Source organism: Tupaia chinensis, unplaced genomic scaffold (genome assembly GCF_000334495.1).
Source record: "Tupaia chinensis unplaced genomic scaffold, TupChi_1.0 Scaffold000309_1, whole genome shotgun sequence".
Classification (NCBI taxonomy): domain Eukaryota; kingdom Metazoa; phylum Chordata; class Mammalia; order Scandentia; family Tupaiidae; genus Tupaia; species Tupaia belangeri.
In genome coordinates, this window is record NW_006159800.1 from 1,785,863 (window position 1) to 1,807,902 (window position 22,040).

Sequence of the window (22,040 nt, forward strand, 5' to 3'; positions counted from 1 at the left end):
GAAATATCTTTCATTTGTTTTGTTTCTAGTTTTTGGAATTTACGTTAGAGTTAGAAGAACCTTCAGTACTCTTACAATGCAAAAATACTATTTCATCTTCTTTAAAACTTCCATAAAATTTATATTTGAAGATACATGAATATATATGTATTTTTCAATGTTTAGAAACTTAAGTTTAATCTAGTTTCTTTAAACTAATAATGTTTCTTAACATAAATTTTGTAATTTGTAGATTACCTTTTTAGGCATTTACTCCATAGCATAAAAACATACAAATTACATATTTTTAAAACCATGGTTTTAATAGTGCTTATAAGCTGGCTAAAAAAACAAAGATTCTCAGCACTCATGATAAGAAAAGACTTCTCGGATTACATGGATGTTAGAGAAGGACTAAGACCCTAAAATATGTCTTTTCAAAACTCCTGCTCAAGGATGGTCATAAAGTGAGCTGTTAGAGTCTGTCTCACACAATTTGGAGAAGTCATGTGGGTTAGGTGATGTGAACTGGGAAGACACTCCAACGAGAAATGAAGGATCTACATTCTTTCTGCTTCTTATTTTTTTGACAGAAGATTCTATGTGTTCTTGCTATTCTTGCCTTCTAGGCAAGAAGAGAGGCGACTGCGTACATCTTACTGTAGCATATTTCATATTGCCTGCCTCATAGAAAGTCATTATGTCACTTGATTAATTTCCTTAAATTTGTCTTAGATGGGGAATGAAAGCTCCCTTATTTTCTTGCCAAATATTACTACATCATGGTAAAATTTGAAAAGTAACATAGGTTTGCACAGTCTAATTAGCCGATATGAAATTTCACAGGGACAGCTCTGGAGCAGAGGCACATACTCTGATAGCGGGTCACTGGGACCCAGGGAAATGACTTCAGTCCTAATTGTGGTATCTAGACCTCACATGTGCACATATGGGCCTATGGCAGAAAGTGAATCAATGCTCATCAACAGACAACATTGTGATCAAATCAGCTTTAGACTGAGATATTTGTTTTGCTCTGTTTTTGTTGTTGTTGTTTGTTGTTTTGTTTTCAGACAGAGGTACTAATTTTGCTTTTGGGTAACTGAAGACAGGAGTTTTCATTTCCTTGGCTTATACAATTAGTCAGTAGTCAAGTTGTAAGTAGAACCCAGGCCTTCTTCCTCCAGCACTATTTTCTTTCTGCACAGGCTTAGAGGTGAAACTTCAAGGTCTAAAAACTTCTGCCAACACATACTTCTGTGTTCCAGGCAACACCTACTGCTGTTGTTACAGTCAGAGTTTCTTCTTTTATGATCAAGCTGGCTACACAATCTGGAAAAGGCTTGAATGCCCTAAAGCAAAGGTTGATTTGGAGGAACATTTCAAGGTTTTTCTTTCCTAGGGAGCACTTTTTATAAGGCACCAAGACATTCACGCATGCCCTGAAGAAATTGATTTCAACTTCATAGATTGAGTCACATCATTGGATTTCATATCCTCAAATGCTGACTTTCATTTTAATGTCATTCAGTTGTAATCTCATATAGGTTCTATACACAAGAGACCATGGACAAGCAAATGTAGCCTTGAAAATAGATTTAAATTAGGCAACAGGGTTAATTTTAGAACCATCTCCTAGAACATTAGAGGAACATATTTGAACAAAGTGGCAAGATTTAAAGATTTTTTTCCTGTCTTCAAGTCCATAAAAGACATTGTTTTGCTTTGAGGCAATTCCAGTATTGTGTCTGTTCTTTGTGTTTTCAATCAATTAAACACGTTGGCAAAGAAGAGTGATTGATATTCTCTGATTTCCTGTTCTCAGCAACTCAGAAAAAGTCTACCTGTTATCTTGTATTCCGAGTCAAAGAGTGGCAAATTCTCTTTTGAAGTTAATGAATGGCGTGTCTTATCCATATTGTTCTAAACTATGCTTAGGATCAAAAGAAAAGATCTTTCTTATAGCTCATGATTCTGATTGAAGAATAAAATGTCAGCTCCAAATCTTTCAATTATTCATCTCCACCTCCACTATTTTGTAACATGCCCCACTAGTGACTGAAATCATGTCCTGACAGAGTTTCCTACCTTCTATATAGTGACCCTTCCTTGAATATATGCACAGGTTACAATTATTCTTAACCTTCAGAATGACTGCTCTAAAACAGTGGCTCTGTCAATTGGGAGCATGAAGTCCCCTTTAGGACTTCTAAGAACAGAGTGCTGAGTCCTGCCCCAGAGTTTCTGAACCTACAGGCCTGGAAGGGCCTTGAGTATTTTCATTTTCAGCAAGTTTTCACAGGACATTAATTGAGCTGGCCTCTGAAACATACATTGAGAATTATAAATATAATAAAACTGACCATATCACTACCTTCTAAAACAATCCTTCAGTGACTCCTCATCCTCCATAATTTAAGTTCTTTCATTGGGCTCAGATGGCCCTATATCATCTAATTTTTAAAAGGTATTTATTTATTTGCTTATTTATCAAGAGAAGAAGAGAAAGACAAGCATCTTCAACATCTCATGCTGTAATTCTTCCTTTCTGGTTTCCCCAGCTAGCCAGGATCATGGACATGTGCACATGTACCCCATATGTGCAAGCTGACTTGGGAACAGAACCTATCTTCATCTGGTTTCTGAATTGCAGAACCTTGTGCTGCTATTATTTTACCATGGCTGAATGGTGGTCTTTGCTTAATTATTTTTTTTAAGAGAGATCAGTGCTATAGGGTGCATGCCTTCACCAGAGAGACAGACAGAGAGATAGAAAGCTAGAGATCACTCCCTGGGGGATGGACACACCACAATCCCTTCTCCATTCTTCTCTCAGGATTTTGGGCATTACACACACGTGCCCTGTATTATTTGTAAGCCACCAGACCCGGGACTCAAACCACAGGTGACTACATGGGAGTCCAGTGATATAACCATTATGTTATCTGTTTGTTCCTTTGTCTAATTCTTACGTTTAGTCTCTTACTATCCCTGCCTCAAGTAGTACATTGATAACGTTTTAAAACTTGTTGCCCTGGGTAGGGAACAGACACACACACACACACACACACACACACACAGACAAGTATATATGTGTCTGTGTATATACAAACAAAATTACTAGTATAAACAATGTATAATACATAGTTTACAAATAATATTAAAATAAAAATATTAATTATTATAAATGTCATATTACTAAGTTGATTCTTACAGAAGGGTTTTGTTGATTTTGTACTGAATTATTTTCTCTGGAGTCATGTATGGTCTCTACCACATATTCCTCTTATTATTTCTTTATTTCTTTTACAAGCCTTTAAAAATGTAAAATTTGGTGTTAAACCACATACCATAGGAAAACAGGCTTCAAGCCAGATTTGTAATTTGCTGATCCTTGGTCTAGACAATCCACAAAATAATAATCCAAACCCTAGTCTGTATTGTTTGTTAACATCTATGGTGTAAATACTTCTCTCATAGTAGATTCCAAGCTATCAAAGCAATGTCACTAGAGATGAAATTGGAAAGTGATATGCTGTAGCATCCCAACTTAAAGGTTTTCTACCCCACAGACAGAAGAGACATAGGAAACCTCAGGAGCACATATAAATAGATAATAGATCATGGCTGAGACAGAAAAATAGCTACAACAAAGAGACTGGACAGTGAGAATATAAAAACAACTAGGGATCAATAAATCTATTATCCTTTGAAAATTATTCAATCGTAGACTTACATAACTTAATTTTTATTAATGACTATGTTTATCAGTGAGCTTACAGAATTCCTGAAAAAAATCTAGCATTTGATTATCATGGATTGGTATAAGCTGACTCCAACACACCATGGTTCACCTTTTGTCTTAAATTCTATTAATACTGGGCTGTGTGATATTTCATGTACTATGCTCTGAAAGATCTTTCCTACCTTCTGTATCAGGCCAACCTTATTCTTTTAGGACATCTCCTTCTACAAGACTTCTGACATCTTTCTAGGTTGAGTCCAGGGCCCTCTCCCATCTAATTTCTATATTCTTAGCCCTCAGTGCCAGGGCTTCTCCCCCAGTGGTTTTCTCCCCTTGTTCTGCAATGCTTATCTCAGCTGTTAGGTTGTAGGCTTCTCCAACTCAAGGAGTCCACTTCCATCATCTCTGTATAGTTAATGCCCAGTACAAAGCCTGGCATATGGTAGGGGCATGATACATACTTCCTGAATTTAACTACTAGCACAGACAGCTAACTCTTTGCTGCTGGTGTGCATGGCTTCATGCAACCTTCTTTGGTGGAGCTAGGGCCCTTTGTTTTGCCTTTACCATGAAAGAACAGGAAGGAAACAGCATTCCATGCATCCTCGTCAAAAGTCTGCATTGAAATAAATGTTAAAGACTAGTACCTATAGTGTAAGTTTTAGTTTCCCATAATTTTTCTCTCTTCCATTATCTCAGATAATTGAATAATTGGAACATTCTTTCTCTGTTTTTCTTTTTTCTTTAAGCCACCAGGAGATACATGTGTTTGCCAAAGAGATACAGAGGCACAGAAAGAGGAAGAAGGGGAAAGCTCCTCTTCTCTCTCTCTCTCTCTCTCTCTCTCTCTCTCTCTTTCTCTCTCTCTCTCACACACACACACACACACACACACACACACACACACAATGTGAAGTGGTCACACCACAATTCCTTCTTCCTGATTTTTCTATCCTGTCAGAATTTAAGATATGTACACACATGTGCCCACACATTTTTCAAGCTATGATATGAGCCATGGGGCCAGCCATGTTGGATCTAGCTCCCTTAAGTGCCAGACCATGAAGCCAGTCCCAAAGTTTTTTATCTTTTTTCCTTCTTTTTAAAGAATGCCTATGTTTAACTAAGAGACTGGACAGTGGCACAGGGAGATTACAGGTAGAAAATAATTTAAAAAGAGACTTGCTGATTTTAAAATGTATGCTATTAGTTGCTATCTCATGGGTTGCCCCCAAGGTCACTAAAGCATATCCCTATGCTCACCGCTCCGTATCTCACTGAACTCTTCCGCTCGTAGATTGTCTGGCACAGAAAGAGGGGAGTAAAGTCCCCAAGTAAGATTGCTTGGGGTCCCACATTTTCTTTCGATTGCTCTAATTTTTTTTGCTGCTATTGAGCAAGGAGCCTGGGGACATGCAGGGAGAGAGAACTCACCTCATAGTCGATGTCTAAGGCATCTGCCTCACCCTTGGTCCTGAAGTGCTGTGTGTGCTTGTCCACGGTGAAGTTCACCTGCTTGCTGACCCGCTCGATGAGAACTGAGTGCCAATGCTGGTCATCTAGGAGGCTGCCCAAGATGGCTGCAGGTGGGCTGCTGCTAAGCCGAGCTTTGCTGTCATCTGTGAAGGAGGAGGAAGGTGGGTGGCATTTATGCCCAAGGATGGCCTTGGGTACTAGAATGCTCTACATGCAAACCAGCTGTATCATAAAGGTGAGGAATAACTATCTCCACAGGCCCAGAAATGGGTTAGACTTGTAGAGGAATAGCAGGCTTTGCCCACAGATGATTCCAGAAACAAATTCTAGTTCAACAGAGTCACCCTCTGCTTTCAAATATAAACATGACATGTTTTCAAGAACTGAGCAATGAAATAAAAAGAACTATCTCCTAATGGTCACATGAATAGGGTTGCAAATAAGGGTTTTCACTTTTAGAAATCCAAATACTCTGAGTTTAAGGGGCTTTTGAATGGGGAAGGCAGGCCATGGGCTGTATTTTGGAGCAAGAGTAAAGTAAAGGGGAAGAACATGGGCTGGTTGGGCGAGGCAAATCTGCTGGCAAGTCCTGCTGCCACTGGTAAGCACCTCGTGTTTAACCAGAACTTAAGTAGGAATTGTCTAAACTCAGTTCTGTAGGAGAAAATTATTATCTGCATTTTATAAATATGGTGCTCAAGGCTCAGTGAGTTTAAGCATAAGCATGGCTTAGAGGTGCTGCTAGAATTCAGATTCAGGTCTGCTTGATCCTTTTTACCCTGAGCTGCTATTGAACGTGGTATGAGTCACATGTGTTGAGAATTCAGCCTTGGTAAATCTTGGAAGACTCCCCAGCGAGGCTGTGAGAGATTCAGGTGGAGAGCTGTGTTTTTTATTTAAGTCTGCCTGTCTTCCCACACCCTCTCTCCATCTTCCCATTTTATGGAAGTTCCTAGCTGTTTCTCCCACCAAAAAATTACACCTTTCTTTTTCCCGCAGAATTTACATTGATCACAGCAAAATTAACAATTAAGTACAACTGATTACTACTTATATATGATTTCAGCTTTTGGAATACCTCAAATATTAAGTTCCTTTAGTAACCAAACACTAAATGACTCTCCTCTTTCCCAGAATGTGCATTTGGCTCAGCTGTGACAGCCCCTGGAACAGTGACACTCAGGGACAGGAACAGCAAAATGAAACAAACCTAAGTGATTTTTTAAAAGGAATCAGGGTATATACCTTTCAAAAATAGGGAGAAATACTGTAAATTGGATGAGTTGCTTTGTTACTTTGATTAAATTAAGGTTCTTTTAGTGCGTAGCTTGGGATTTTTAAACCTGAAACTTCAAATATAATCATATACCACATAATGATGTTTATGTCCACAATGGGCAATATATACAACAGTGGTCCCATAAGTTTATAATGGAGCAGAATTGCTTCTTGACTTTTTGGCTGTAATTGAGTACAAGGAGTGGGAAAATTCCTCTCCTTTGGTGACGTCATAGTACAACACACTTCACATGTTTGTGGCAATTCTTGTATAAACAAACATGCTACACCACCAGTTAAATAAAAATATAGCACATACTATTATGAACAGAACATAATAAAATAATAATAAATAAATAATAACAACAAACAACTGCTACTGGTTTCTGTATTTAGTACACTGTACTTTAAATATTATTTTAGAGTGTGCACTTTCCATATCTACACCAAAAATGTTTACTATTTACTCTAATATAGCATGCTAATTCACACCAGCAATAGCCTCATAGCTTGTGCTTTCTACATCTTTTGATTGAATCACTTTCTCTTGTGCTTGATTTAATCTTCTTTTGTTTGTTCATCATGACCCTTTAATGGGACAAAATGTGGAGGTCAAAAACAATGGTACTAATGAATCTGACCTTGTGCCGACCTAAGCTAATGTATGTGTTTGCATCTTAGTTTTTTCACAAAAAAAGTTTTAAAAAGTTAAAACAAAATAATTTTAAATTTTAGAGGGTTTATAGCATAATGATATAATGATAAAAAGCTTGTACAACTGTACAATGTTTTTGTGTTTATATTAAGTGTTATTACATAAGCGTCAAAAAGCTGAGTCAGCTGGTGGCATGGTGGTTAAGGTGACTAGGTTCCACCTGGCCAAATCGTATGGTTTGACTCTTGGAGCAAGTAGCTTGGGAAACACACTGGGCATGTGTGTGTGCACGTGTCCAAAATCCTGAAAGGAGAAATGGAGTAGAAGAGGTTGTGGCGTGACCATCTCCCATGAGGAATGCTTTCTCACTTTCCCTTTCTCTTTTTCTGTCACTCTCTGGGTAACTCAGATACCCTCTAGCAATTTTTTTTTAATTAGAAAGTTTAAAAAAAACTAAGAAGTTTATAAAGTAGAAAAAATACTATAAATACATAATTAAAGAAAAAATTTAAATATAGTGTAGCCTAAATGTACAGTGCTTATAAAGTCTATAGTAGTGTACAACAATGTCCTAGGTTTTCACCTTTACCCACCATTCACTCACTGATACACCCAAAGTAAATCCTAGTCTTCAAGTTCCATTTATGGTAAATGTTCTAAAGAGAGATACTACTTTTTCAATGTTCCCTTCTGTATTTTTACTATACCTTTTCTCTGTATAGATAGGTTTAGGTACACAAATCCTTATCATTGTTTTACAGTTATCTACAATGTTCATTACAGTCACGTGCTGTACTTGTTTGCAGCCTAGGAGCAATGACTTTCCTATATAGCCTAGGTGTGGTAGGGTGTACCAAATGGGTTTGCCGAAGTATATTCCATGGCATTTGCAATGACAAAATTACCTAATGATGTATTTCTCAGAATGTGTCCTCATTGTTAATGACACATGACTAGTAAGTTTTCAAGTTCATGGATGTCATCCTACCCTCCTTGTATCTACTGCCACCACCATCACCACCATCTTAAGGGGCTCAAACATCTGGGTTCTGGGAAGCCAAACAAGCATTGGTAACTCCATCCTTATTCTCCTCAAGGTCTGAAGTCAGCCTTTCCTCTCCTGAGGCTCAAAAAGTTTGCTAAAATCATCCATCCAACAATCCTGCTCCTCATAAGTTTTAGATTTTAGGAATGTACATCTTCTTAAATACATAGTGACTACTGTTTACTTACTGCATTTAATGAAACTGTAAACTTTAATTAATGCACATTGTTTGCTGCAAAATAACTCATGAAATTTTTATGAACACTTACAGCAATTTATTGACCTTTCCTCAAAAGAAGGTTAAAAATTCCCTTGTTTACATTGTGCATTTGCTCAGACAGTATATTTATTACCCAAAGATAAACAAAATTGATTACCACATCTTTTGGAAAAATATATATCAATAAATACTGAGAAATTGAAAAAAATCATAACTTGTATCTAGTAACTCACTTTCTGGAAATCTATTATAATAAGACAAACTGAAACAGGTTAAAATTTTTTAATGACTATTGATTTAAAAATTGGAAATGTCCAATAATTTGAAAAGGGAACTGAAACACTAAGAGAATACATTTAGAATCACCAGATGAAATATTGCATAGCAATCAACATATTTATAAAATACTTATATGTTTTAAAAACTCTACCCAGTACTGACTACACTTTTGAATAAAACTAAAAGAAACATTTAGTAAAGACTATTTAAAAATTAAACCATACTAATTATATATAAAAAGGAAATAGAAACTAATACAACATGAAAAAGGCACAGATTAGCACTATATGCAGATAAAACTCAAGATTGTGTTTGCTACATTCATTGTTTTTACATTTTATAGTGAGCACAATTATTTTTAATAATGGAAAAATATATGAACTCCATTAAAACATAACCCTCACTCTGCATAACTTATTCATAGAAAACTATGTATTAGTGATGTATGAATTATTGAATATCTCCTGAATTATAGGTTACTTTTTAATTAATCAAAAGGGACAGACATGAAAAAATGTTATTACCTGATCTCTGTTATTTATTCTATGGTAACAATTAGATTGCTTCTATTGAAACAAGTTGAGTAAAAGTTTGGTTAAATAATTGAGGAATTGGAATATCTACTACTCATCAAGATAGTTTAGAATTGTATTTATGAAGAAAAAAAGATGGTGATTCTAGGAAGTATTCCATCTTAACTAGAAAATTTCTTCATTAGAAATTATGATAAAAATTTAATTCTCAAGAAATTATCAAACTGTATCTTGGAAGATCTGTTTCAAGTTTTATCTCACTGGCACTTGAGATTCAATTACTACTTTGAACTAGATTCTAGTTTATTAGGGCAAGATAAAAATTCTCATGGGCAATTGTGAAGGACAAAAGCAATAAAAGTACGCAAAAGCTAACCTTTCAGCCAGAAACATATCAAGCAATGAATTATTTCTAATTTTAAAAGCAAACAAACTTGTTTTCATGTGATTTGAGATATGCTTGAAATGAAACAATGTAAATACTATCCGAAACCCTAAGGAATATAACAGTTTCTCTAGATAGCTTGAATGTTTGCAAAAAATTCCTAACTTCATCTTTTTATCCTCTTTTCCCCACTGTCAACATGCTATGAATAAGCAAGTCAATACTTTCACCTTTACTGAGAACTCACATTTCCTGGCTAAGGACATACATATCAGTGTTTTCACCCACAGGCCTGCTTGATTATATCTTCTTGCTTGGTTTTATCTTAACAGTTCAAACACAAAAGTCACTTTATCTTTCACAATCTGTAAATTTCAGATAACCTGAGACAAAGGTAATGAGAACTTTCGGTTTTTTTTTTTTTTTGAGAGGTTTTTTGCTATAGGGTGCGTGCACTCGCCAGACAGACAGAGAGAGACATAGAGACAGAAAGCAAGAAATCACCCCCCAGGGGGGATGGCCACGACGCAATCCCTTCTCCTCCATTCTTCTCTCAGGATCTTGGGCATGCACGCACACGCGCCCGGCGTGAGTTTTAAGCCACCGGGTCCGGGACGCAAACCGCGGTCAACTACGTGGGAGTCCAGAGACATAGCCATTATGCTAACTGCTGGTTCCCAGAACTTTCTTGTTTAAGTCCTGATTTCAGTCAAAAGTCACTCTTGGAAGGTCTTAATTTACTTTTGTTAAGATAGGTGCCTGCTCCTGTGGCTTTCCAATGCCTGCCCCTATCTGATCTACAGAGCCCACTTTTTCCACCTTTAATTTTTCAGATGATCAATGTTGGTATTCACCTGTGTTTAGTAAGCTTCTCACGTACGGTAAACACTTTACATATGTTGTTTCAATTATTCTTGAAACCAATCCTGAAAAATGATCAGTCCCTAAGAAGTCACACAACTCACTCAAGGACACAAATGATTAGGACTACGACCAGCTTTATCTGACTCTAAAACTAATATTCTCCGAACTACTACTTCTAGGGACAGGAGGAAGATACTTCCATTCTCCATTATTTCCTAGAATGAAATCATGTTCTGTCTGTATTTCTCTACACTTTATATAAGCTGTATAGCCTAGTAGGAATGAAGTTCTCAAAAATATATATATATATATTATATATTTTTATATAATATATATAAATATAATATATATATTATATATTTTTATATAATATATATGGGAATGAATGAAAGAGCAGACCAGCCAGTTGCATGTTGGTTAAGGAGACCGGATCCCATGTGGCTATGTAGTTTGAGTCTCAGATGCTGCAGCTTGAGAAATGCACCAGGCATGTGTTTTGTGTGTGCCCAAATCCCAAGGGAGAATGGAGAAGGGATTATGTTGTGGTCATCCTCCCTGGGAGATGCTTTCTCATTTTCTTTGTCTCTCTCTCTCTGGCAAGCACATGTGACCTATAACAAATTGAAAACAGAAAAACAGAACCATGGAAAAGAAAAACGGGGCCACACTAGATGAGAGGACATTATGCAGAACGGGAAGGCAGATTTTACCTTCACAGGCTAGCAGTGGCATAAAGGGGCCCTGCCTGCCCTGGGTTGGCCATATCCATGACTGATGGATGATCTCTTAAGTATTCAAGTGAGACCCCCTAGAGAAAATAAGACACTAACCGGGATTTCTGTATCTTTGCCCCTCTCACCAAGCAAATCTCTATGTATCACCAATAAAATTCATGCCTTTTTGTTAGAAAATTTCCAAATTTGTTGAGTAAAAACTTTCCCAGATTTAGCAGGTCTCGTTCATGTCTAGTCTTAATTTGGATCTATCATCTACAATTTTGTTATCTTGGAGAAGGTTGTAATTCTAGGCCTATAGCTGTGCAATTTTAGGACCGACGGGACAGCACAGACCACTTGTTTCTCCATCTGTAAATCAGTTTGGACAGAGTTTACAGAACTGCCATGTGATTTAAATAAACTATGTATTTAAACCTGTGCTACATGTGGGCTCTCCAAAAAGTGACAACTTGAAGAATATCTTTCATAGTATTTAGTACAATTTCAAAAACATAATAAGAATTCCATAAATATGTGTGAGTCAGCTTTCTGAAATGGTTGCATTTCAAAAGAACTAAAGTAAATGTTGATTGAACTCTCTAGAGAATGTGAAGAACTTGCACCAATAACCTTAATGAGTCAATCACATAATCAAATGCTTTGGCTTCTGAACCCAGTACTTGACCCTCAAAGGGCATTTTGCTCTGCATGTCTATTCTTTTGCAGGATTTCCACTTCCCTCCAGCTGCACATGTTGAGGATTGCGCAAGCATTCTGCCACAGTTCAAAGACAGTGAACTCTTGTAAGGATGAGTGACCTGCATGTACTATTGATGTCTTGTTTAGTTCTTACAACGGTTCCCTAGCCATGCAATGCCTCTGCTCTTTGATTTTCCACTTGCCTGTACAGGTTCAGGCTGTTGTAATGCTATAGAGAACAGACTGCCACAGGCGATTTGAATTAGATGTGTACAAAATGGGAAGGGTAATCATCTCTCTCTCTTTCTTTTTAATGGATTGAAAGAAAAACACTTTTTTTTTTCTCATTTGGTAGTTCCGGGAAAAATTAATGCCCTACTGTAAGAAAGTAGGCAAAGGAACTATCTAGTGAAATTTCATCATAAAGGTGATTCTGGCCAAATCAGACAGAGTTAAAGTAACTAAGTGAAGTAAATCAGAAAGTAATCACTGAAATGTCACTTGAAAAGACCACCACACAATGTATGTCTCTAAGCACAGCCTCGGCAGTTGGCCTTGGTGCTGACTCTTCCACTCAACCTGAGTTTCTGAATTACAGTTACTGATTAGATAATAAACATACATTGTACACTTGAGAACTGTCATTAAAGAAAACATTGCTGACATGTCCTGTCAGCTGGAGAGGGAGCATCCTTGCTAGAATACTGTGCCTTTGCATGTTCCTAGTAGAAGACGCGTACTTTACTATTGACAAATAACAGCAATTTCACTCAAACCTATGAAGCTATGTGAGCCACTTGTAATTAGGAGATCCCACCTCATTCATCCATTCTTTTTCCTGAAAACTAAAGGCCAGTTAATGAACATACGTGTGTCCGTTTAGTATTTATACATCCAATCCTCACACATGTCATTGATACTTTGCTTCCTTAGGTATGTTAATATAACCAATTAAGTTAACAGAAAAGTCTTCATATTGCTCTCTTCTGAGTGAGATTGTGCTTCTATAGGAGAGTTTGGTGTATATTTAATTAATATATTTAGTGTCAATATTATGCATTAAATTTTTAATTCTGGGGTTTTTTCCTTGTTCTTTTTTATTTCCCTGCCACTTCTACCCATATTCACTATGAAGGCTAAGAAGATCCTAAGAACTGCCTCAAACAAAGACCAACATCATGTGACTTTGGTATGAGTCTGTGTTAACCTTGCTATATATGTCTCTCCTTGTAATTGCTGAAATATATTTAGCTGTGGGTTGTTTCCAGTCTTCCATGGTACTTGAGCTTACAAACTACTGCTGTGTCTTTACTTCTTTACTATTTGATAGAGAGTACTAAAAGGTAATTCTCTTCCCCTCCTCCTACTATTGATAAATATTAAATGGGAAGCACGGAGTCATTCTCATAAAAAACAGCCACTACTGTCTCCTCAACTTGTCTCTCTATTTTTTTTTTTTTTCTACAGGAGAGCTTTTTGCTTTGCCTTCGAATCCTTGGGAACCCTGCTTTCTGGCCATTAGGCTAACCCTTCCTTCAAAAGTTCCTTTGATCCTATAAAGGGGGCAGAACCTTCTCCCTCTAGCCCTGAGATGAGAAGTTAGTGACAATAGATGAGGAAGCCATGATGGACACCAACCCAGAGTGGAAGCCTTTGTCCTAAATGTACAGGAGGCAGGAGGGCATTCTATTCTAAACTAGCTGGCATTTTGTAAGTCTGAAGCTAACCCTGACTAAGTCAGGGCGCTTAGAGAAAATAATATTTCCCTTAACAGCTCATGGGAATGCCCACAAAGTTACATTTTTCACCCCTGATGTATAACCCACCTGGAGAAAACAAAACATAGTAAAACATAGAAATTACAATTTTTCTCTTACATTTTCCCCTATAACTTAAATTTTATAATGTAACTAATAGAATAGACTGTGAACAATTCTGCTTTTAGTGTGTGTGTGTGTGTGTGTGTGTGTGTTTGAACTTATTAAAATTTCTTTAGAATCTGAGTTACTAAAAGAAATAGATAATTAGACAGCTAGATAAATACATTATGATTAGCTTACAGTTCTCCCTAAAGTCCAGCATTATCTTCTGTTAAACAATCCTAGCTGCGGTTTAAACATATTTAAAAATATGGCATTTTTCTACCTCCATCTAGATACAGTGAATATGTCACTTAGGTTATGCTCCAGTGACTTCCAGCTGATACACTGGATGAATCAGGAACTGTGGCCTTCTACAAAAAGGAGTCCCCTTTGCCTGACTTGCAAAGGGTAGTGGCGAGCCTGACCCTACCCAGGTTGAGGTGCAGGGCAAGCCTCCCCTTCTGCAGCTCTAGAGTGATGTGGTCTCCACGTTGGCCTTCTCCATGGAACAGGACCCCATCTCCTTGCATGCTCTTGAACTTCAGGGAGATCACATCCTTGAGAGTGCTCATGAGCTTCTGATTGAACCTGTACAGAAGTGAGCTTCGGCCGTCAAAGTCAGCTACGTCCGATTCTGGATGCAAAAAGAGGGGAGAAAAGAGAAAGTCAGTGCACAGCCCCATGCTTACTGTTCCTCTTTCTCATCTTTACTGTTGTCCAATCCACAGGAACATTCTTGAGATCTGGATGATCCTATCTGCACTGGAATCATATAGCTTGAATCCAAACTAATCGGGCTCGGAGGAATTATTCATATACAAGCAACTACCTACCAAACATAGAGTCAAAGTGAGATGATCATCAGTCTGGAAGTAAAAACTCTCATTAGTGATATGACAGCTTTTGCTTGATGTGACAGGGTGAGAATACTTCAAGAATCCATGTCAGGCTCTCATGGATCAGATACCTGGCTTGTAATAAACTCTCATTATTTATCCTCCTTATTAATTAGCTTCTTACTGTTGGAACCAGTTGACCTTCTCATTTCAGGCTTGTTGTCAAAGACTTAAAAAGAAGATATAATTATTAAAACAACTGTTGTTGAATATTACTGGTTTCTTAGAACCCTGGGTAGGGAAGGATGCTGAGGCTTGCTCTGGGTTCAGTAGAAATTAAAATCTACTAGAGGAAGAATAGGTATTTGAACAGAGAGGGCAAATATATTGCATCCTAGCCATCCCTGCTTTGTCCTGTGCTGGTGATATTTTAGTGTTTACATAGAGAAGGTGTTTATTCATTTTTGTTAAAGCAAAAGCCAAAAGATCAATAGTCACTATTTAGATGTAGACACCTTATCTGGATATTATGGAGATGAACCTGACAAACATGCCAAAAAAAAAAAAACCAGTAGAACTTTATTTGGAGGTTTTTATTGTAGGTTATTTTAATTTTATTTTTCAATGTTTTTATTATTAAAAATTTTACAGTGAACTTTTATTTTGCTTTTATAACTAGAAATATATGACTACTTCATTATAACTTGAGATATATTCATTATATACCAGCTTATGTGGCTGTGGCAGTGGTGAATGGGTATTGGGAGGAGATAGAATTATCATTATTTGAAATTCAGTATCCAGAAAAGTTCATTTTAAAAATTATTTGCAAATAATTAAAATTGCCAACTTGAGCAAACACATTGATAAAGTAAGTATTTTTTAACCAAAAATCTAGAAACAACCTTTGTAATTCTGAAAATTGGAAATGAAGAGAAAAGTAAATCACATTTCTCTGTAATCAGTTGTAAAGTACAATTTCATATTTTATTTATATGGAATAAAGTGACTTTACCTGAAAGGTTGCTGTGGACTTTTTAGAAACTGCCCCAATACAGAGAGATTCCCACAAAGTCTCACCTTTCTCCCCACCCGACCTTGAATATTCTTACACCTGTCCTCTAAACTGTGATCTACCCAAGCCAAACGTAAGCTATAGGATTGAGTGTCATCAATCATAGAATAACATGATAGAGACAAGATTGTGGACTTTAAACTACAATAGCCAGAACTTGTCAGCTAGGTCACCTTGGGTAACATTAGCTCTCTAAGACTTGAATTCTTTATCTATAAAATGAGGATAATAATATCCATTAGAAAATTCTACTGTGAGACTTAGATGTGCTAGTACATATAACACAATAACACATACCAGTGATGCCATCGTGCCTGGCACATTCATTGAGTGACATCAGTACTAGGTGGTCTGAATATTAGCAGAAATTGGGCCAGGTGGAGGCCTTGCGTTCTTGCCAGTCCACTCTAGCAGCTGCCACTCCACCTTCTCACCCCTAATGATGCTTTTCACTTTTTTCTTTACGTATTTATTTTACACTCAATATATGCTGAATGTCTGTTTTTTCACTGTTTAATTCAATGGTATACTGCCCAGGGAAAGCCAAGTTGACCCCTAGGTACCTGTTCTGCCATATATCAGCTTCTCACACTCCAGCCGGAATCTCCCATGTGTGCGGGGTGCCTTCAAGCTTTTATAATCATCATGTGACTATCACAGTCTTAAAATAACCTCAAACTGCCCTCCCAGATTCAACTTTTGTGGACTCCATGTGACACATCATAAAAACTAAAAAACATCATGCCTACCTTCATCAAAACCCTTCAGTGAATATATTTTCATGAAGAATTCAATTAAATGAATTAAACAACCCCAGACGATCTGGCTCTGTCTACCTTTCTCCAACCTTAACTCATCTCTGGATAACTTGTGCTGCTGATGCATGTGTGTGCCTGTGTGTATAGGTGTATATATATGAGTGTGTATGATTAGGATATTATGTGTGGAGCTCACACTATGAACTATACTTACGTAAGTGTTTTAGTGCATTGACTCATTTAATCATATCAATCACCCTTTGAAGCAGCTACTATTATTTCCATTTTACAAGTGAAGAACTATGAAACAAAGAGATGAAGAAGTATGTCATTATTAAGTGGCAGAGCTAGGACCCAAACCTGCCTCACCTGCCCTGTCAGTGCTACGTTCTTGAATGTTGTCTTCTCTGCCACGGTGTTCTAAAACCCAGCTCATTAGTCAGATGACTTCCACTGCCTTAAGACGCCCCTTTCTCATTAGTCTCCCTTGAAGCTCCCTGCTATTTCCTTCACAATCCACCTCACAATTAAAATTAAATACCTGTTTATTTTCTTAATTGTTTAAAGCCTAGCTCTCTGACATATCGGTGTATCCTATGAGGGCAAAAGCCACATATGTATTGTTTGTTGCATTAATTGAGAGCCTAGCACTGGTCCCAGTAGATAATACTGTCCATAAAAGCTTGTGAAAGGAGTTGGTGACCCATTGTGGCACCTATGCCCAAGCTCGTGCTACTGACTATCCCTGAATACTTGCTATATCACCTGCTCTTTCACACTCAGGAGTTAATTTCTCCTGGAGGCTCACTCAGCCATGCAAGAGGTGATGCCTGCATTGATCACATATGTGCATTGGTATGTGAGGTGGCACTTCTCCAGTGGACAAGGAAGTAGTTGGTGGGAGAGCATTAGCTCTGCTGACATCACTGACACCTAGAGAAAGGCAATCTAAGAGCGAATGCCCAAACACCCTGGACCTGTGCAATGCTGAGTAGGCACTACATGAAATCTATCAGTCATTTCATAGCAGAGAAACAAAGGTTAATAGAGCTGATCCTATAGCTTAGTGATTAAGAGAAATGGATTCTAGGGAGCAGCAGTTAGCGTAATGGCTATGTTGCTGGACTCCTATATAGTCAACCGTGGTTCGCATCTCGGACCCGGTGGCTTAAAACTCGCACTGGGTGCGTGTACGTGCATACCCAAGATCCCCAGAGGATAATGGAGGAGAAGGGATTGTGGCATGGCCATCCCATCCCCCCTGTGGGGTGATTTCTCTCTTTTTGTCTCTCTGTCTCTCTGGCGAGAGCACATGCCCTATAGCAAAAACCTCTCAAAACAAACAAACAAACAAAAAGGATTCTATATGAACAACAAATCAGTTTGAGTACTGGCCTAGGCAGCTTGAAAAACATGCTGGGCAGATGTATATGTGCACGTGTGACCAAAATTTCAATAGGATGAAGAAATGGATGAGAAGAAATTGCAGCTTGACCATGCCTTACCAGGGGCAACTTTCTCCCTCTCCCTGTATCTATATCTCTATCTCTGGCAAATGCGCACACTGTATGGCAGATTAAAAACAAACAAACAAAAAAAGGTAAAATCCTTTTTCTTGTTCCCGTCTCCCCCCAATTACAGAGAATTTACTTATATCTAGAATTTACTTATGTGACTCAGAAAAATTCTTTCCAACAGAAATGAAATTGTCTTTAACTGACTCCCTCGTAGTCTCATTGAGCAACCAGTGACAAAAACTAAAGGTCTCCACACCCATGATACCGTTCTGAGAAACAGAGGAACATGAACAGCTCTGAGAAATCACTTTAGCTGCATAATGAGACAACCTTTGTTGCTGGACTCCTATATAGTCAACCGTGGTTCGCATCTCGGACCCGGTGGCTTAAAACTCGCACTGGGTGCGTGTACGTGCATACCCAAGATCCCCAGAGGATAATGGAGGAGAAGGGATTGTGGCATGGCCATCCCATCCCCCCTGTGGGGTGATTTCTCTCTTTTTGTCTCTCTGTCTCTCTGGCGAGAGCACATGCCCTATAGCAAAAACCTCTCAAAACAAACAAACAAACAAAAAGGATTCTATATGAACAACAAATCAGTTTGAGTACTGGCCTAGGCAGCTTGAAAAACATGCTGGGCAGATGTATATGTGCACGTGTGACCAAAATTTCAATAGGATGAAGAAATGGATGAGAAGAAATTGCAGCTTGACCATGCCTTACCAGGGGCAACTTTCTCCCTCTCCCTGTATCTATATCTCTATCTCTGGCAAATGCGCACACTGTATGGCAGATTAAAAACAAACAAACAAAAAAAGGTAAAATCCTTTTTCTTGTTCCCGTCTCCCCCCAATTACAGAGAATTTACTTATATCTAGAATTTACTTATGTGACTCAGAAAAATTCTTTCCAACAGAAATGAAATTGTCTTTAACTGACTCCCTCGTAGTCTCATTGAGCAACCAGTGACAAAAACTAAAGGTCTCCACACCCATGATACCGTTCTGAGAAACAGAGGAACATGAACAGCTCTGAGAAATCACTTTAGCTGCATAATGAGACAACCTTTTTTCCTGTGCAGTTTTGCCCCTTATTCCTCATCATCCAAGAACTTGTTGATTCCATCAGGCTCCCAAAGAGACTCATTTACTAACCAGAGTCTGAACATTGATATAGGACTAGCTGAAGTTGGGGATAGATTATAGTTTCAGGACTCTGTTGAGGGTACTCTCTCTCTGTCTCTTTGTCTCTTTCCTTCTCTGTTTCTCTTGCTTACAGAAGAAACACACAAATCACCTTTAAAAATCTAAGTAATATGGAATGTAATGTGACCTGGAGTTCAATAGAGGAATACTTATTAAAACATTTAAAGTAGAAAAAAATGCATTGCTTTGTTCTTTAGAATAAACTCTTTGTTCTTTAGAAAATTAATCTGATTACCTGCACAGTCAGCCCACATTCTAATTCTGCATACACACTGCACCATTTCTCAGTAGATTTGTTTATTTATTTATTTTTCACTTTTGCCAAGGCACTAATGGCAAAACTAATGGGGCCTTTCTGGGTGCCTACCCATGAAGGTATAGGCAGATTAACAAAAGAATTCACCAGGGGAATAATGTATTGCAAATCTCATTAATTCAGAGTGATCAATCTTCAGAGTTCTTTATTTTATCTACAGTGTTGGCAACCCAGAATACAGCCATTAGATATTTACTTCCTGGAGTAAACGATTCCTCCCTCTTTCTCAAAATTGATTTTAGGATCTCATTATTACAAACTCAATTAAATTCAATTTGTGGTATATTAAGATGATGATACATCGACAGATATTTCTAGAATATGAAGGCTAGGCCCATCATGGACACTGGCATCCCCAGCGTAAGTGCAGGTCCCACAGCTTACGACCTCTCCTTTTGGGTCAAGTTAAAGCCAGCGTGCATGTGCTCCTCTCATCCCAGCCAGACTGAGACATGCTAGGGCTGGCCGATTTCTCACTAGGCTTATAATTGCTGACCAAGCTGTCATAGCTTATTTTCTCAGAATGCGTTCTGGAGGCATATTCTGGCATATTTGGTGGATGTTGGTAGCTTGTCAATAAACCAGCAGAAAAGGGCTCCACTGAATAAAAACTTCCAAGCTTGACTCCCCAAGTGAGTTGAGAAGGGCTCTGATGTGGGCCAGTGACAAGGACTGTCTATTTTCTCACAGCCCAGAAAGCCAAAGCTACAAGTTAATAGGAGGAATTATCGATTCACTCAGAGACAATTAGTCCCTCTCGGACTCTTCTGCTGTTCACAGTAAACACGATCCTCAATACAATTATACTGTGAAGCTTATTGTAAGAAAAATGATTATTATTCAGACCGTACGCTTGCACTGAAGACTCAAGGGCTTTGGCTAGCCATCTACATACCACAAAGCTTTCCACAATCCACTCAAATTTGCACAGATTTCCTCCCCATTCTGTGAGACTTTTCCAGACCTGGTCAGAAACTCTGATGACCTCAAATGAACTTTGAAAATGATGAAATTTTCTAAAACTAACTATGACAACTTCTGAAAATAGCTGTCCTACAATGTTTCTGACAGTTCCATCCCTGATAATGGACAAAAAACCCAGATGCATCTGAAGAAGCTCAAGAAGGCAACATAAAAAAAAAAATCAAAGTACAAAATAAAATAAAATAAAATAAAACTCTGCCTTCTAATTCTAACCTCAGCAGATATACTTTTTAGTTATGACAACCAGATTTGCCTTTTTACGATGTGTAGAGTTTTGGGATATTTTAGGTGCAGAGATATCTCTGAATGCACCTCAATTTTATAGTTCTACTGGACTAGTGAGAATACAAAGATCACTTTAAAACTGTGTATTCGTTTTAGGGAACACCCTGGAATAGATATCTTTTTATTCATTTCTAAGTTTATTGGCACTCTTTTTGGTCCTTTTCTGAGCTCCAAAATACAAAGATGACCTGTCACTGGCTATCTCATCCCAGGACTCAAACATAATATCATCCACAGAACAAGTGGGTCACTGTGGTAGGGGAAGATGTAGTAAAGGAAGTTTTATTATGGTCTCTACAACTTATTATGCAGATAGAAGCTTGCAGGAGTGAAAGGGGGAGCAATAAATAACTGAACTGGGGCAACAAACCCTGAGAAAGACTGAATTGAGCAACTATGGCATATGGTCACATAAAAGGCACACAGTGGACCGTAAGTGAGAAGGGTGTGGTCATTCCCAGGAAAGTATAGGCAGGTTAACAAAAGGTTTCATTAAAGGGATTATGTTTTATAAATCTCATTCACATCATAAGAGAAATAGGAATGATGAAAGCAGAGTCTGTTACGAAGCAGCCAACTCCTGTTTTGAAAATAGCATAATAGATTTACTAGCTGCTTCTTTGCATCATAACAACCATCCAAGTCTTTAGCCATAGCACACAATTGCTTCCTGAAAGAATGTTGAGGGGTTAAGAAATATTTAAATAACAGAGTCAAAATCAGAGAAGAGAGTTGTGACTTTTCTTTAGTAATACTAGTTGGTATGCTTTTCTATAAAAAGATTTATCATAATTTTGTATTAGGGAGAAGTCAAACACAGTTGGATAATGATTCTCCCTGGGCACAATTCAAGGAATTTAATGCAAGGAGGCCAGCAGAGAATAACTGCAAATCATTCCAGTGACCACTGCAATGGGGAGTAAATATAAAACCAATTATAGGAGGCAAGACCTTGATATTTGTATCGAAACCCACTGCTGCAGAAAGTGGCCGATCTAACTATTAGGTCACTTTTCCTTTGAAGGTTTCTTTTAAAATCAGCAACGTTAGCATACAGGTCATGGGAATCAGAGCGAGATAGTCAAATCACACACAGGGCAGCAGAGCACTGATTCATCAGCGAAAATTATTTGCCGTGAATCTTCTATTCTACTTTACCTGTTTTATCCAAGACTAGGTTTCCTCAACCTCTGCAGTTAGGAGCATTTCTTAACTGTCTTTTGCAGCTTCTGAAAATCCATGCATTCCTAAAGTGTGTGAATTATCTTTTTTGTTTGTTTGTTTAAGTTTATTTACCTTTTCTATGAGAGAGAGAGACAAAGAGGGAA

At 37.9% G+C, this 22,040-nt stretch overlaps 1 protein-coding gene across 1 annotated transcript in view; it reads right to left on the reverse strand.

Annotated features, from left to right (window-relative positions):
- Positions 1-22,040, reverse strand: part of CNTNAP5 (contactin associated protein family member 5) — a 561,684-nt gene that overhangs the window by 525,532 nt on the left and 14,112 nt on the right. Inside the window, exons 2-3 of the mRNA XM_027772830.1 lie at positions 14,167-14,370; positions 5,159-5,343 (exon numbers count right to left, since the gene is read on the reverse strand). Of these exons, the coding sequence (XP_027628631.1) occupies positions 5,159-5,343; positions 14,167-14,370 (389 nt within the window). The remainder of the gene's footprint in view (positions 1-5,158; positions 5,344-14,166; positions 14,371-22,040) is intronic.